Source organism: Aspergillus thermomutatus, assembly GCF_002237265.1.
Source record: "Aspergillus thermomutatus strain HMR AF 39 chromosome Unknown NODE_1, whole genome shotgun sequence".
NCBI lineage: Eukaryota > Fungi > Ascomycota > Eurotiomycetes > Eurotiales > Aspergillaceae > Aspergillus > Aspergillus thermomutatus.
The window spans coordinates 346033-362019 of NW_020798048.1; the positions used below are offsets into that span (position 1 = coordinate 346033).

The window sequence follows — 15987 nt, forward strand, 5'->3', positions numbered from 1 at the left end:
TTTCAGAGAACTAAAATCGATTCATAATGCGAGAAGAATCCAACAATAACGCCCGGAAGAAAGCCCCAGCTGAATTGTACATGCCGTTAGATTTGCTCGAAAAAGCACCCGTACTCCTTCAACAGCCCCTTCATTAAGCTCTGGGTCCCATTGGTGCCAGACCCGGAACACCGCTAAATCGCTCTTCTCGCTCGGTTTTGAACATGATCTGGATCCAAAACTCCTTGCTGTCCTCATCAAACCAGGTCCAATAGCGACCCTCTCTGCGGTCGATCTCCCTGGCCTGCAATTTAAATCCACACGTCTGATATGGCTCGGCAGCGACGACGAGATACTGGAAGTTCTTGTCTGGGGGCTCCTCAACCTTCTGCTCGAATGCAGACATAAACCGTACTCGGGGCGTGACCCCAGGCGTAATCTCCTGATACTGTAACTGGAACAGCAAACCAAGCTGCCTCGTCAAAGGATCTCTAATCTTGGTGATCTTGTAACCGGGCCGTCCGATCTTGATAGTCTGTTTCTTGACCTGCACACCCATCGCACCGGGCAGCATCGATGGATCTTGGTTTTTGCCCTCGCGCTGCTCCCGCGCCGCACGTCTGGCCAGGTTTGTCTGATGTTTGCGGCCCTGAGTATGGGCGAGATACGAGCCATCGTTCTGGTGGACCGTCAAGCATAGACGACATTCGAAGCTTCCGACATGGTTCTTGAAGAAGTAGGGGTCCTTGTCGAGGTCGATTGTCTCGAGGGCAAGCTTGCGAAGACGCTCACGACGGTCTGCATTCGTTGCGGAGTGGGATGCAACACCACCGCCACCGAATTTGGATCCTGCACGATTCTAAGAGAGAGATCAGAACCAAGCCAAAGAAAGCGGTTATACATGCTACCCATGCTTACCTGGTAATCCATCTTGAATAACCTCTACCGAAAAGCAGAAGAACTGAAGGAGAGGAGAGTAACGTGTGACGGGCAACGATAAGCTTCGACTGGAAATTCGGAGATCGCGATAACGTAATCCACGGCCGAGCTACGCATACGGCCGAGCTACGCACTTTCGCCGTCGCGTCAAAATACTATACTATCAATATTTTTCAACGCGTCCTTCTTCTAGTTATACCCTATAAATGTCTCTTTCTCAAGAGAATCGAATGCAAATGGCTGTCTCAGCTATTAAAAACAAAAAAATTCAATCAAAACGAGAAGCTGCTAGCATATTTGGTGTACCTGAAGCTACGCTTCGCAGTCGGCTGAGAGGAATCAAACCACGATCAGAGACACGCGCCAATGGCCATAAACTGACTGCTATTGAAGAAGAAACTCTTGTCAAGCGACTTCTAGATGTAGATAAACGAGGTTTTTCAATTCGGCCAGAGTTTCTGCGTGGAATGGCACAGATTTTACTTCGTGAACGTTCCCAAGATTCCACCGCAGTCCTTGGAGTCAACTGGGCCTATTCCTTTGTTAAACGCCGTCCTGAACTACGTACAAGATATAATCGAAGGATTACGTACCAGCGAGCAAAGCAGGAGGATCCAAAGGTTATACAGCGTTGGTTTGAAACTGTACATGAAGCTATTCAGGAACATGGCATCCATGAAGATGGTATCTGGAATTTTGATGAAACTGGCTTTGCAATGGGACTTTGTACAACATCCAAGGTTATCACTGCAGTGGATCGCAGTGAAAGACCCCGTACAGTTATTCAAGGGAATCGTGAATGGGTTACAATCATTGAATGTGTGAGCGCAAAGGGGGTTTCTATACCACCAGTTGTCATCTTGAAGGGGAAAGAGCAACAGGCTACCTGGTATCAAGAACCGGCAGTTCCTCAAAGCTGGTCAATTGCAAAGAGTGACAACGGCTGGACAACCGATATAATAGGCCTTCGCTGGCTTCAGGAGGTGTTTGAACCACACTCCAGGCAGAATTCAACTGGTGCAAAGAGATTGCTTATTCTTGATGGCCATTCTAGCCACCAGACTGCAGAATTTGATGCTTTCTGCAAGGAAAATGCCATTATCTGCCTTTGCATGCCACCTCATACCTCTCACCTTCTGCAACCACTGGATGTGGGTGTTTTTGGCCCGCTAAAACGCGCCTATGGGAAATTAGTTGAAGGAATGATGGTTGCTGGAAACAACCATATTGACAAGGAAGACTTTCTACATCTATATCCACCTGCGCGTGAGAAGGTCTTTAATCAAAAGAATATATGTAGTGGCTTTGCAGGCGCTGGTCTTAAACCTTTTAATCAAGACCGGGTGCTTGAGAAAACCACCTTTCAACTTCGTACGCCCACACCACCACTGCCTGTTGAAGGCTCAATCTCTTCTGCTTTTCAAACACCGCAGAATCCTCGGCAGCTAGATCACAAGATCCGCAGCCTGCAAAGAAGTCTTCAGAAAAGGAAGCTTTCCAGCAGTCCAGTATCACATATCCAACATCTTGAAAAGGTAGCACAAATGGCAATGAATATGAACCTTCTTCTGCAACACGAAATTAAGGTTCTACAGGCTGAAAACGAGCGGAAAATGAAAAAGAAGGCAAAGAGGCGTGCTAATCTCGGTGATGAAACTCTTTTATCTGTACAAGAAGGTCAAAATCGCGTTCAGCAGCTTGATATACCGCGAAATGAGCAGGTTTCCGAGTCTGCACCTATGCCTCGCCAGCGAGCTCCACCACGCTGTAGTGGCTGTTGTTCTATTGGACATACAATAAGAAGTTGCCCTATTAAATAGCTATTCATTTCATATTCCAGATAGTTTAATTTATTGGTGTTGATAGTTGAAGAGCTTTAAAAAACGTAGTGGGAGCTGGCGAAAGTGCGTAGCTGGCGAAAGTGCGTAGCTCGGCCGTATGCGTAGCTCGGCCGTGGATTAGTTACGTTATATTTGGGTTATGTAAGCACCGACACGGGCTTTCATTGGGCTTGGGAAGCTATCAACAACCACCCAGCGCTTCTCGAACGCAACTCCGGGGGTTGTATGACGTTTATTTGTTTTCGATGATGGACGTTGGATGTTATGTGAATCAACGGCGATCCTACAATGGCGACTTATGCACAGTTCGTTACGTGGGTAAAGTTGAAGGCACCACCGGCGAGTGGCTCGGAGTGGAATGGGATGACCCGACGCGGGGAAAGCATTCTGGAGAACACAGCGGAGTGAGATATTTTACATGTATGAAAGTATTTTGAAGAATGGATAGAGCGCCTTGGCTGACTTGCACTGAAGGTAGAAGCAAATACCCCACAGCTGGGTCGTTTGTGCGTCCTTCGCGACGACCGGACAAACCTCGAGGCTTCCTTGAGGCAGTGCGCCAAAAGTATGCTTCCGAGTTTGAAGAGGAACTTGCTAGGCAAAAGTCAGGCGAAGTATCTGCTGCACGAGGCACCATCAAATTCAGTAATAAAGTAGTGGAAGAGGTCGGCTTTGACAAGATTCGGAAGAAGCTTGCAGAGCTCCAGGAACTGAAGATCGTGCTCCTGGATCGCCTGTGTCTTGCAGGAGTTCTGGCTCATGCAGCGAGTCCAGATGAGATTGCAGAGGCTTGCAAGGAGATTGAACAGACATGTCCTAAGATTGTTGAGCTTGATCTTAGTTACAACTTACTGGAAAGCTGGGCTGACATTGCGAACATATGTCGACAGCTGAAGCGCTTGAAGACATTGAAGTTGATGTTAGTCATTGAGTACATTTATGGGAAGCATGCTGACAGTGGGCAGCGGAAATCGTCTGGGTCCTCTCAAGGAAGGTCTGATATTCGAGGGTATCACGGGGCTACACCTGGATGAGACTCTACTTGGATGGGACGAGGTATGCTGCGCAAAGCTACTAATTGCTATTCAGCGAGCTGACTGACTCTTGATCCCCTTCAGATTTCAGCTTTGACATATCAATTTCCATCACTTTCTGCTCTGTCAGCCTCCGCAAATCAGATTACCCACATCTCAACACCTATCACAGGTACCATCACAACATTGACACTGGAAAACAATGACATTTCTTCGCTATCCTCATTGGCATGTCTGACCTCTTTGAGCAAGCTCGAGCACCTCTCGCTGAGAGAGAATCGCATTGAGAAAGTCTCTGCGCCTAGCATGGAAGGAAGTTCCATTCAATTTTCCGAGAATCTCAAGTCGGTGGATCTATCCAGAAACAGCATCGATTCATGGTTGTTTGTGAATGAACTTCAATCCGTATTTCCAGGGCTGCAATCTCTGCGGATATCAGGAAATCCTCTTTACGACAAGCCTGTTGCCCCGTCGAAAGTCACAAACTTGCCAGAGAAGCCAATGACGGTGGACGAGGCCTATATGCTAACGCTCTCTCGGCTTGCTTCCATTCAAACTCTCAACTACAGCAAGATAACAGCCCAGGACCGGAGTAATGGGGAACTCTATTACCTTTCCCTCGTCGGCAAGGAGCTATCTGCGTATTCCGAAAGCGCAGAGCGCGAGATTCTTGCTACACATCCCCGCTATCAGGAGCTTTGTGAGAAATACGGCCAGCCTACGATCAGGAGAGCCGAATTAGCAGGCGCTGCCGTCAATCCGGGCTCTGTTGCCGCTCGATTAGTGAATTTGGCTTTTCGCTTGCACTCATCGGTTGATCCTGATAGAAACCAAGACCAAATCCGAATTCAGAAGATTCCGAGATCCTTTGATACATATCAGGTCAAGGCTATCGCCTCCCGCCTGTTTCATCTCCCGCCTTACCAGTGCCGACTCATCTGGGAGACCGATGAATTGGACCCTGTCAGTATGGAGAAAAATGACGATGATGACGATTGGGATAGTGATGAGGATGAAGCCACAGATACCGCTTTGGGAGAGAGCAGCAAGTCCATACCTACGAATGAGGATGCAAAGTTCGTCAAACGAGAGGTCGAGCTTCTGGATTCAACGCGAGACATAGGTTTTTGGTTCCAACCCGATATTGTTGAGGCAAGTATCAGAGTAGAGGTTGCAACATAAAATTGACAACGCGTTTGAGACAAGAGTTATGAAGGAGTATCTTAAAGCACAATTTTCTGGCGGGGGTGGGGGAGCGGGGGGAATATGTATATATAGTTGACAGGAATTCATCATGGAGATACATTGACGCCAATAATGACAGGAATCTAAAATTCCTCCGCAAGCGCTTGTAGCTTCTGTTAGTCGAATGTATTTAGAGCCTCTTAGTTATTCCTAAACAACTTGATACGTGTGGTGTACATTCAAGCTGGAGATCAACACTGACTGCTGTTTTAGGAATAGGCCGATTTCCTGTGGCAGGCGACTGTTTTGCGATAACGGTGATATCATTTCGTTTTCATATAACATATTCAACACTCAACATCGTCATGGCAGAATACTGGAAATCAGCTGTAAGTGCACTTCATTCATTCCGGAGTTCTCCTCGAAGTCATTTTTTCCGTGAGGGAATTCCAGCATCAACTGACAGCATGAGTCTAGCCCCGATTCTGGTGCAAACAATGCAAGATATTCATTCGTGATACTCCTTTCGAAAAAACCCAACACGAAGCGAGTGCCAAACACCAGGGAAATCTCAAGCGCTTTATACGAGATATCCATCGGGACAATGAGCGGAAGCAACGAGAGACTCAGAAGGCGAAGGATGAAGTCGAGCGATTGAAACAAACTGTCGCAGGAAATACAGGCGCAAAGGACAGCGGTGCAGCACCCTGGAAACGCGCCCCGGCCGCCCCTCAACCGGCGGAAAGACCTGTGTCCCTGGAAGAGAGAAAGAAGCAGATAGCACAGCTGGCCGAGATGGGAATCGCTATCCCGGATGAATACCGTGGTGAACTCGCGCTCGCTGGCGAATGGCAGACGGTATCCGAACGGGTGATCCGATCAAGTGACAATGCAGAGGAAGGAAAGCCTGGTAGCTCTATCGGGGCTCGCAAACGCAAGATGGAAGGTGACGAGGAGGAGCAGGAGGCACGACAGGAGGCTGAGAGATTCGTGAGCCAGGGTTGGGGCTCGAGGACTCGGCAGTACCCCGGTGCACAGAGCGATGCGGATTTGGATGCCCTTCTTGATTCTGCCAAGTATATAAAAAAGGTCAAATTGTCAACGCCGGAGGAACAGTCCAAAGGGAAGGCTAGCAGTGAGAGTGTTACAGCGGGGAACGATACGGACCATCCTGCGGCACCCGAGTCAGGGCCACCATCTGTCAAGGATGAAGACAAAGAAGTCTCCCAGCTTGCTACGTCAGATACTCCGGCGGTCAAGCAGGAAGACGAGGCGGTGCCTACAGGAGTTGTTTTCAAGAAGCGCAAGCCGAAGGTTCTGAGAAAATAGCCGAAATGCGCAGCCACAGAATATCTATCATCTACCATGGGCACAAAATTACGAATGATGCATTATGGTTGCATATTATTTTGGTCCAATATACCTCGCCTGCTGGCGCTCCAATGAAGCGATCATGGCCCTCATCTCTCTGAACTACAATGTCGGCAACCAGGCATGATGCATTGATCGATCGATTCCTGGTCTCAAATCGTCCGTCACCGAAGAAATTCAGCCCATAGAAGACCTGGATTTTGAATTGCTTGCCGGAAAGGCCTTGTCTGGACTGTGTTAGCCTACATCCAGGTCGAGTGTACCGAGTCGAGCCATGCGGGTTCCAAGATAATATTTGGCCATACTTCGGCAGAGAGACGTTGGAGCCACATACAACGGATGGAGAATGATCAGATCTTACGCACGTAAATATGAGATGCAGCTCACCCAAAGAGTTGCATGGTGTCATCCCGCATCTCTCTTTGGCGTGCAAACTACAATAGCATGCATACAAAGCACAAATTTCATTTGAAAAGCAGACTTATAACGAGAAGAGCAATATAATGAGCTAGCTTAAGCTTGATTGTCAGGTGATAGTCCCACGGTCCTACTAGATGGCCAATGCCAGCTAATATTGTATCAATGTGAATGAACAAGCCATAAAAAGTGTATAAGTATGCCTCTTTAAAATGAGAGGAATAAAGGCATATTACTAGAATTGAGGAAATCAGAAGCAATATGATAGATAAAAAACTTTTATTCACAGAGGAAGTTGAATGGCAGGTGTGAAGCTATTTTATCAGTGAATATTAGATACTTCAGCCGTCTCTGCGGTGTTGAGTGATTCTCGCCACTGCCATCTTTTTTCCCTCCCTTTTTTTTTTTTTTTTTCTCTCTTGTAGTCAAAGTCCGGGGCTTCTTCTAGAGTTGTTCCGGAGCTCACACCAGAAGATCTTCTTGACGCGCAGCGACCTCATTGCAAACCATTCTCCCCACACTGGATGCGGAGGTTCTCATGACCAAATTGAGAGATCTGGTGGAATATTATTGACTCGGCTGGCTACTCTCGCTTCTTTTCGCTTATCTAGACCAGTAGTACTTGGTAAGTAACCCAGACGGGACCTTTTGTTTCTTTTGCTGGCGCAATCTTGCTCGCGTGAGACTTGCCTTTTATTTCTTTGGCTGTATGAGCTATTGAAACTTGTACTCGCTCCTTCAAGAAGCAGTATTGCTTGTTGAAACTCGTCGCGATGTCGCGATGGTGTTCTGGAACTTGTTTTGCGGCGTCGTCGCTTTACGCTTTGCCCGAGCGGAGAAGATCATGACGGCCTCGCCCGACAACATTCCAAACCCAATGCCTTGTCATCCTCGAGGTCCCGTACTCGGCGAGTTTCGAGTATTTCAAATATTGTCCAGATCTACCGTGGGATATATTTCTGTCATTCAGATGCAAATGCGCTTTTGTGTTGCGCAAGCAAGCCTTCGTGAGATAACAGCTCATGGCAATCAGAGAATGCGCCAGCAAGAGTGATCGGCCAAAACCCTCATTTCCCGTTTCCTTTTTTCCCATCAAGAAGGACACTGCCGTGATTTCTAGACGCGCTCTTCTTTGTATTCTAGTCTATTTGCTGAGTTCTTGATACTAACACCGCATTGGCCTCAAAACCGCAGGAATAGATGCAAGCCGGCACCAAACATTCAGGCCATTGTACGAAGTCTCAGAAACGCGGATAGGCGTAACTGCCAAGCTGCGACGTCGTATATTACCCGTCCCATCGCATTCGCACGTTTTTACCTTCGAGGGCTTCGTTCCACGCGGATTCCCAATCCTCGTCAGCTCGCATGGCGGAGTCAGCAGAATCGGCGAACGCGCCTGGAGAATCGCCCAAACAAGCAGCTGGATCGACTGGTCAGCCCGCTGCTAAGACGGCCCCGGATCAGATGCTCAACCCTACTGCAGAAAGTGCCCCTGAGACCACTCCTCAGCCAATGCCCGAACAAGCTCCTCAAGCGGCTGTCGAGCAGCGTACGGAGACCAGCAACTCTGCTCTGGAACCAGCGTTACCAGCCATCGACACGTCGCTTCCTCCAATTGACAAGTCCTTGCCGGCCGTCGACACGACTCTGCCCCCAATAGATACGTCTTTACCTAGCCTGGATTCTACACTGCCACCACTCGACTCGAGCGTGCCATCTTTGCCCCCAATCGACACGTCTCTTCCACCGCTGGACACAACTCTGCCAGCTGCAGAGGCCAATTTCTTACTTTCAGGTACAAGAGTATCCAACCCAGAACCTGCTGCTCCTGAGTCGACCGGCGCAGTATCCGGGGCATCTGAGCATCCCTCATCCAACCAGTCAGGTCATCCTTCCACCCAAACGCCATCCTATCAATATTCGAATGGAACTTATCAAACCCAAACCGCTCAACAGCAGCATCAGTCGTCGCCGCCACAGCAACCACAAGATTCGCACTACCAGCAGCAGCATCAGTCGTCGCAACAGTATGCGCAGCCGCAGCCGCAGCATTCTCAGCCAACACATCAGCAATACCAGCAACAGAATCATGATATGTACCAGAACCATCAACCCGCATCATCGCAGATGAATGCTCCGCCACAGCCATCCCACATTCCCCAGGCTCCCATTGGGTCACCCATGCCCTCGAACATGCCCCCAATGGCTTCTGTAGGCCAGTATATGACAGGATATCCCACCAATGTATCACAAATGGGTATGAATTCGAACGCGCAGATGCGCTACCAGCTCCCTGGCGACCCGAACAAGATGCTGTCTGGTGGAAGGCACAAGAAGGAAGTTAAGCGGAGAACGAAGACCGGATGTTTGACGTGCCGAAAGCGCAGAATCAAGGTATGTAATCTGGAACATGAGGAATCTCAATGGCATGGACCTTCAGCCCATGTTTTGTATGCATTGGAAGCGAGGGCGATCATCGTGTGCGGGGATCGCGGGCGGGCATGCAAACTTATCGCTTCGCTTGTGCTGCCCACCCGCAAAGAACCCCGCTCTCCTATCGCCCACTGTTTTTCTTCCGCCCAACAGCAACAATTTTTTTTTTTTGTTGTTTTCAATCGCTTATTTGGTTATTTATGATATTGGTTTAAAGTGGCTGACGGAGCGTTGGTGTTGCTCTCTAGTGTGACGAGGGTCACCCTGTTTGCAGAAATTGCGTCAAGAGCAAGCGTGAATGTTTAGGTTACGACCCTGTCTTTAGACCGCAGGCATCGACTCCTTCTGCAATTCAACCTGCTCCCAATCCTGCTCCTTCACTCGTCGTCAATCCACAAGATCCAACGCCTTCCTACCCTTCCGCGCCCCCCGGCTACGTACCTGCGGCATCCCAGCCTTTTGCTCCCTCCCTTCATTCAGAATCGCCATCTACATCCACCGACCAACAATACGACTACGGCACTTCTCCCGTCGACCATTCGTTGGGGGCCAACAACTCTGCGAATATGGCCAGCACGCAGAATGTCACTCAGGGAGGACTGCAGCCGACTCTCAATGCGACGACAAATGCCACCGTCACTCCGTCGGAACCTTCCAGCTCCAAAGGTACGTCCTTCTCGTGCGCTATTCATCCCTGATTTACCAATCTAGTACATACTGACACAAAATCAGTGAAACGAGTTCAGATTAGCGATCTACTGGCGCTGAGAGGCATTCCTCCACCACCCCCTCATCCTATCACATCTCTCCCCCCGAACCGTCTCGAAGAAATCAAGGCCGTGTTCCTCGCTACATATGCTCCCGCCGTTGATAGATTCTTTGAGACTCGCTGGTTTCAAGAGAAAGCGCTCGGTCACCTGTTGGCGAATGCGCAGCTGATGGCCGAGTACTCTGCTCTGATCGATGCATTCAACGATCGGAACCTCAACGATCCCAACGTCGTCGCGCAGCTGGAGAGCTTTGAAGCGTCCGTCGTTTGGAGTACCATGACATTGTGCCGTCATGTGATGAATGTGTCGAACGGAAACCATGGTCAGGATTTCGAATTGTTGGCTACCTCGTCCAGACTCGATGTGATTGAGGCCATGATAACAGGCGAGTATTTGGAGAGAAACCCTCTGGCCCAATGGCCCGTTCGGGAGCCAGCAGCTGATCCACCCACTCTTCCTGATCAACTGATGCAGAGAACGTTGGATTTCTGGAGTTCGATTGGTCACTTCTTGACTCTCCATGACAACGAAGCTAGCTCTGCCAAAGAGATTGATGATACTCTGGCTCATTGCAGAACGCTGTTAGATACTTATGAGAATCGCGATGTGATTTATTCCATTGCCATTGCCCGCCACATTGGACAGCGCTGGGCAGACTTTCCACACAGCCTCCCTCAGCATATCACCACGAACGAAAAGGATGCGGGGGCCAAGCTATATGTAGCGCAGAAATTTCTCGAGCAAGAAGCCAGCGGCAAGGGCACCACACAGGTCGTCAAACGCATCTGCGGTATGGTCGTCCGGTCCTGGTACGTTTCCCGGGAGTAGTCGACTATGCATTCATCTTGCTGGCACTGCAACATTGGTGACATCTCCTCACCGCTGGGGATATCTGGCTATTTGACTCCTCTGTTCTCTTTTTCTTTCTCTTTCTCTTTCTTTTTCTTTTTCCACATGTACGGGCTTACGTTCCTCCTCGATTTTTCACGTACCCCGTCCAATCGGCTCAGCGAAAGCTTTCATGGCATAGGAGTTTTTCTCAGTTCTCAATTCTCTCTGAAGCTAGGGAATGGCAGCATCACGGCGTTCTGGCTGCTTATCTTTTCGAATCAAGACTTGGTTGAGGGTTTGGCTCTGGCATGCTTCGCTTCAGGATGTCCTGCATATGGACGAGAAGGACCTTGAGGGATACAAGTTCATTGGTCGAAGATTTACAGCGATCAATTTGATGTGTTCATCGTAACACACAGGGACAAGTGTATCCAATCATCTACTCTATCATCAAAATCATGTACATATCAATAATGAGAAATAAGTACATTTCGCCAAATTATGCTTGGCATCGTGCATAATTCCTCTTGACATTCTCTTCAAAGGTCGGCTTGCTCAGGTACAGGACTCTTCAGCTTCCCTGTCTCAATTGCAAGCCGCACATTCTCGATAGCCCACTCTTCCATGGCCGTCTGAGTCTGTGAGAAATCAATCAGATTAGTACATGTCTGCCATGTTGACTTCAAGACTGTAGACTGAGTCTCACCTCGACGGTCCATGTGCCCATGTGCGGAACAAGCAGAACGTTGGGGTTCCGGACAAGGCCTGGGTGAACCTTGGGTTCTTCCTCGAAGACATCCAAACCGGCAGAGTAGACCTTGCCGCTATCGAGGGCCTGGACCAGGGCCTCTTCGTCCATGACTGCGCCTCGCGCCGTGTTGACAATGACGACACCATCCTTCATCTTCTCGAACTCGGCTGTGCTGATGATGTGGCGTGTGTGTTTCTTCTCCAACGGTTAGGATAACGCCTACACAACTGCAGAAGTTCGGTCAAAGCAAGATAGGAAACTCACATTCAGGGGCAAGTTCAAACTGATCACGTCGCTCTTCGCCAGCAGCTCATCAAAAGTCACATACTCCGCTCCGGCGGCCAGGTCCTCGCTCAACCGTCGGCGATTGTGGTAGATGACCCGCATACCGAACGCCTCGGCTTTCTTCTTGAGGTTGCGCCCGATTCCCCCCATGCCCAGGATACCGAGGACCTTGCCCTCAGGATCATGGCCGAGTCTGGGGAGGGGCTGGCCACGCCATTTTCCTTCGCGCAGGGCATGCATGCCCGTGTTGAAGTTGCGCAGGGCACCGATGATCAGGAACATGTTCACGTCGGCTGTGGCGTTGTCCACGGCTGTGGGGACGTTAGAGACGCGCAGGGGGGGATTGCGAGCGCTGCAGGCGTGGACGTCGACTTGGTCGTATCCCGCGCCTGGAGGGAGGTCAGATCACTGGGATACAAAGCTTTGGAGGAATGCGAGGAGAGCTTACCGCAGTGCGCTAGGAAAGTGCATGAGCTGGGGAGTGCGTTGACGAGCTCCTCATCGATGAAGCCGGTGATGGTGATTGAGTCGAAGGTTCTGTACGCGGCGACGACGCCGTCCAGCTTCCCAGAGCGGCATTCCTGCAGGAACTCGGCGCGGTTTGTGGCGGCGGGAGTGACCAGTTCTGCGATGTCGGCTAGCGATTGCCATGTCTTGTGTGCGCTGGATGGGAGAAGATAATGGGTCAGAAGAGTTATCCTTAGAGATAGGGAGAGAGAGGCTAGTGCGTACTGGACAATGGATCCAAGGAGAAGGACCTTGGGTTTGGTACCGGTGGAACCCATTGTGATGTTTCTGCGTACTTTGAAGTCAATTAGGGGTCTTTCGAAAGGAGAATTGAAGATAGACAGCACGAGGATGACTCACTTATTAGCAGAAAAGCGTCGCACCTGGAATTATGCCGAGTGAGACGAGAGACGGACAAGCTACGTCCGAGAGTATACTCAGGTTGCCAGCTGCGTCGATGTCTATGAGCACAATCGAGCACACAGAGTCTACCAGAAGAATATCCACACAATCGTCAGAGACGAGAAGAGGTAAAGAAAAAGCCCAAGGAGCAGAGAGTATGGGCTACCAACTAGATAGTACTACTTACCTGAGTCCTGACTGCCATCACCCCGGCCGAGAAAGATTGGAGCGCCCCACCTGTTGTTATCATCGCAGCGCCTTCTCAGGATTCTCCCCCGCACTATCTGTATCTGTCTACGGAGTATCTATCGAGTCTAAATTGCCCAGTTAAGATCTTCAAGGATTGACCATGACACAACAATTGTCCAGATGAGGCGATATTACCGATGTCGGTGGATCCGTCCCGGTAAGTTTTGGAATTTTCCGACTGTGAGAAAAGCTACCACAGACCTGCTTGCGATATGTGAACGCGGCGTGGGGGTTTATATGCGGGGAGATCAGTACGAGTATCGGATCTAATTGCGAGGCAGAAGGACATCAATCTGATCATCGAATGGCCTCGAACTGGTGAGACCAGCTGCAGTTTGGCAGTCAATATTTTCCCAGGAACGTTGATGCTCCTGAAGGGCATTCACTGCCTGTCGCATTCTCACCAACCTGGTAATGGGATAGAGGCCAAGCACTGTCTTCCTAATGTTTGATCTCCTCGGAGTCGGCATTGACAGTCATATCATGTATATTCATATCATCAGCTGCTTTTGGCTTCGACAACATCTAATTGAAGGCTCTCTCGACTTATCCCTCCACAAGCACTCGAGTCCAATCGAACTTCCGCCATCGCTTCTTAAACCCGTCCACTCTACGATCACCTCCTCGGTTCCAGCGGCCCTGTCGTTTGATCACCTCTGGGCCTAGATCGAGCATGCCTCCAATAACCTCGCGGGCAAACAGATCGCCGCGTGGCCAGCGGTGCTCATCCTCCACCACGTGGCCCAGTCCTCCGTCCAATTCAAACCAAACATGGAAGTAGGGCATCTCTTTGACCAGGGTGCGACGGAACGCATTCCGACCCAATCCCTGCTTCGCCTTGGCAAGGGTGTCGATCAGTTTTCGGTGCTGCGTCCACTCGGAGTCTGCTGCAAGAATCGCTTCCCTGAAGAAGGCCGGCGATGTTTCTCCGAGACTGTACGGCAGTGGAACGGCTTCCATGGCTGCATGTCTCTTCCGATGTGGCTGAGCGGCGTTCTCGTAGAAAATGACATCGCGGCCTTGATCGTGGTACATCCGGGTTAGACTCTTCATGAAATTCCGGATCTCTTCCCATTCATCGTCATCACATTCCATCAGGTTGGTGCGATGCTGGATAGGAACTATCGTAGCGCATCCCTCGCTGAGCTCGGGTTCGGTGGGGAGAGTCAAATAGGTTCGGGTTGCCAAAGACACCACAGGAGCGATTGGGGGCGTGTTGGTATCTTCATGATGACATAGCGGACAGTTGTCCAAGATCCGATTCATCTTTTGAAATTCGCTGATGGTAGCATTCTTGAGGTTGATCTCAGACCGATGCACCCTTTTGGCGAGTTTGGCGGCATTATCGTCCATGTATTCCAAATCATTCTAATCAGATAAGTTAAATCAGTAACAAGTCATAGCTGCTTGAGTCAGGGGATGAACTGACCTCGAATTTCGAGTCTCTGGCGATCCTCTCCGCAAGTCGTCTCCCATCTCCACCAAACTGATCCCGCGTCCGCCGCTCTTCTCGGACCATGTCTTCAATGGTCATATCCTCGTTTTCCTCCAGTTGACCCCGCTCCCGGCCTCTCCTATTCTCGACGGGTTTGACTTCGTTTCTTTGTCCTGCAAGCATTCGGTTCTCCATGACTCCAAGCACTACAACATCGGACTCCTTGCGATTGGCCATCGCCGCTGCGGCCGCATTGTAGCGCTCCTCAAGTTCTGCTGCTTCGGCTGATCCCTTGAGCTTTGCCTTCATCATCTGCGCTTTGAGTCGGTTGAGAGCTGTCAGGTCAAGGTGTTGGGTGGCGCCGGAAGGAGGCACCGTGTCGATCTTCCGACCTTGACCACGAGCTGCAAGCTCCTGTTCAGGATCTCGAACGTGTTCATGACGTTCCCTATGAATCCCTTGTTCGAGCTTTCTCTCCTGGAAGAGCTCTCCTGATGGCTTTTCTTTGCCCACGTAACCCTCGCCATACCGTGCGCGGCGGTCCAACTCCGCCTCCTCCTCACGCGCGTCATCAAACGAGCGCAGATCCCCAAAGCGCTCGATTGCAACTTCCTCCACAGATTTTCCGCTCTCTTCCGCCTCCCGGTATACGGCTCGGAGCTTTGTCATTCTCCACTGGGAGCCAGCATCCCCGAAAGTGTAGTCCACCTCGTGTTGTGCTGGCTTCTCCTCAAGTTCGGCCAGTTCTTTCCCGTCTTTCAGATCACGAAGATGTTGATTCAGTTCTCGGTCGTGTATCTTCAGCTCAAAGTCCGCCTGAAGCATCTTGGCTTTCGGTTCTTCCTCCAACCGTGTAGTATCACGCCGATGAACATAATCAACGTCGAGGGCGGATGGCGCTTCCATCCAGGCATCCCGCTTCAATTGACTAGGCTCCTCCTGAATTATCTCCTTCACCGGAGCTGTAGACTCTGATTCATTGTCTTTACTCTCCCTTCTATGTCGTCGCTTGTGGGAATGATCCCGATCATCGCCGTGACCGGTGGAATGGCGAGATCGCTTGTGTCGATGCCCATTTTCCTCACTGTCACGCGGATCACGATGGCGATCCGACTCTCGTTCTCTCGACCTCGATGAATGGCGCCGATGATGGTGATGATGACGATGATGCCTTGAGCGGTCTTTGCTGCGGTCTCGGTCTCGATCTCTGTGTCGATGTTTCTCTCTGTCGCTTCGTTCGCGTCGTCGCTCTTGATCTTCCACCAGAGTGTTTTCAAAATCCTCCAAAGTCATGTTTGATATCTGTCAAGATGATTGCATAGAGCTTTCGTGTGGAAAGGGAGCGGGCGCAGCACGAAAAACACTAGAATGACGTCTGGGCGGTCCAGACTATGGGACTCCACCCGCAAGCAGATCTTCCCGAATCCCCGCGACAAAAAGAATTTCTGCTTCGGATCACCTTCTCTTGCATGTTCACTTCTCCATCAAGCTAGCTACTTTGCTTAAGTTGACGGGAAACATTCTTTGCTACTGAGATTTCAATAGAGTACTCAAGACT

At 50.1% G+C, this 15987-nt stretch overlaps 6 protein-coding genes across 6 annotated transcripts; 3 read left to right on the forward strand and 3 right to left on the reverse strand.

Annotated features, from left to right (window-relative positions):
• Positions 1–133: 133 nt before the first annotated feature.
• SF3A2 (spliceosome assembly protein PRP11) lies at positions 134–909 on the reverse strand (the record flags this gene model as incomplete). The annotated part of the gene is made up of 2 exons (XM_026763303.1): positions 134–838; positions 898–909. 2 exons carry the CDS (start codon positions 907–909, stop codon positions 134–136), a joined length of 717 nt encoding a protein of 238 aa, XP_026619104.1.
• Positions 910–3004: 2095 nt separating this feature from the next.
• On the forward strand, positions 3005–4975 carry CDV56_109685 (putative tubulin-specific chaperone; the record flags this gene model as incomplete). Its single annotated transcript, XM_026763304.1, has 4 exons — positions 3005–3179; positions 3234–3678; positions 3725–3815; positions 3878–4975. The coding sequence occupies 4 exons, from the start codon at positions 3005–3007 to the stop codon at positions 4973–4975; spliced, it is 1809 nt and encodes a 602-aa protein (XP_026619105.1).
• Positions 4976–5343: 368 nt separating this feature from the next.
• Positions 5344–6307, forward strand: CDV56_109686 (putative formin binding protein; the record flags this gene model as incomplete). Its single annotated transcript, XM_026763305.1, has 2 exons — positions 5344–5367; positions 5456–6307. 2 exons carry the CDS (start codon positions 5344–5346, stop codon positions 6305–6307), a joined length of 876 nt encoding a protein of 291 aa, XP_026619106.1.
• A 1824-nt stretch (positions 6308–8131) lies between these two features.
• Positions 8132–10797, forward strand: CDV56_109687 (putative C6 finger domain protein; the record flags this gene model as incomplete). Its single annotated transcript, XM_026763306.1, has 3 exons — positions 8132–8646; positions 9525–9865; positions 9932–10797. The coding sequence occupies 3 exons, from the start codon at positions 8132–8134 to the stop codon at positions 10795–10797; spliced, it is 1722 nt and encodes a 573-aa protein (XP_026619107.1).
• A 542-nt stretch (positions 10798–11339) lies between these two features.
• On the reverse strand, positions 11340–12621 carry CDV56_109688 (D-mandelate dehydrogenase-like dehydrogenase; the record flags this gene model as incomplete). Its single annotated transcript, XM_026763307.1, has 4 exons — positions 11340–11438; positions 11507–11746; positions 11816–12225; positions 12285–12621. 4 exons carry the CDS (start codon positions 12619–12621, stop codon positions 11340–11342), a joined length of 1086 nt encoding a protein of 361 aa, XP_026619108.1.
• A 919-nt stretch (positions 12622–13540) lies between these two features.
• CDV56_109689 (putative cell cycle control protein (Cwf19)) lies at positions 13541–15505 on the reverse strand (the record flags this gene model as incomplete). Its single annotated transcript, XM_026763308.1, has 3 exons — positions 13541–14362; positions 14424–15368; positions 15419–15505. 3 exons carry the CDS (start codon positions 15503–15505, stop codon positions 13541–13543), a joined length of 1854 nt encoding a protein of 617 aa, XP_026619109.1.
• Positions 15506–15987: the final 482 nt, after the last annotated feature.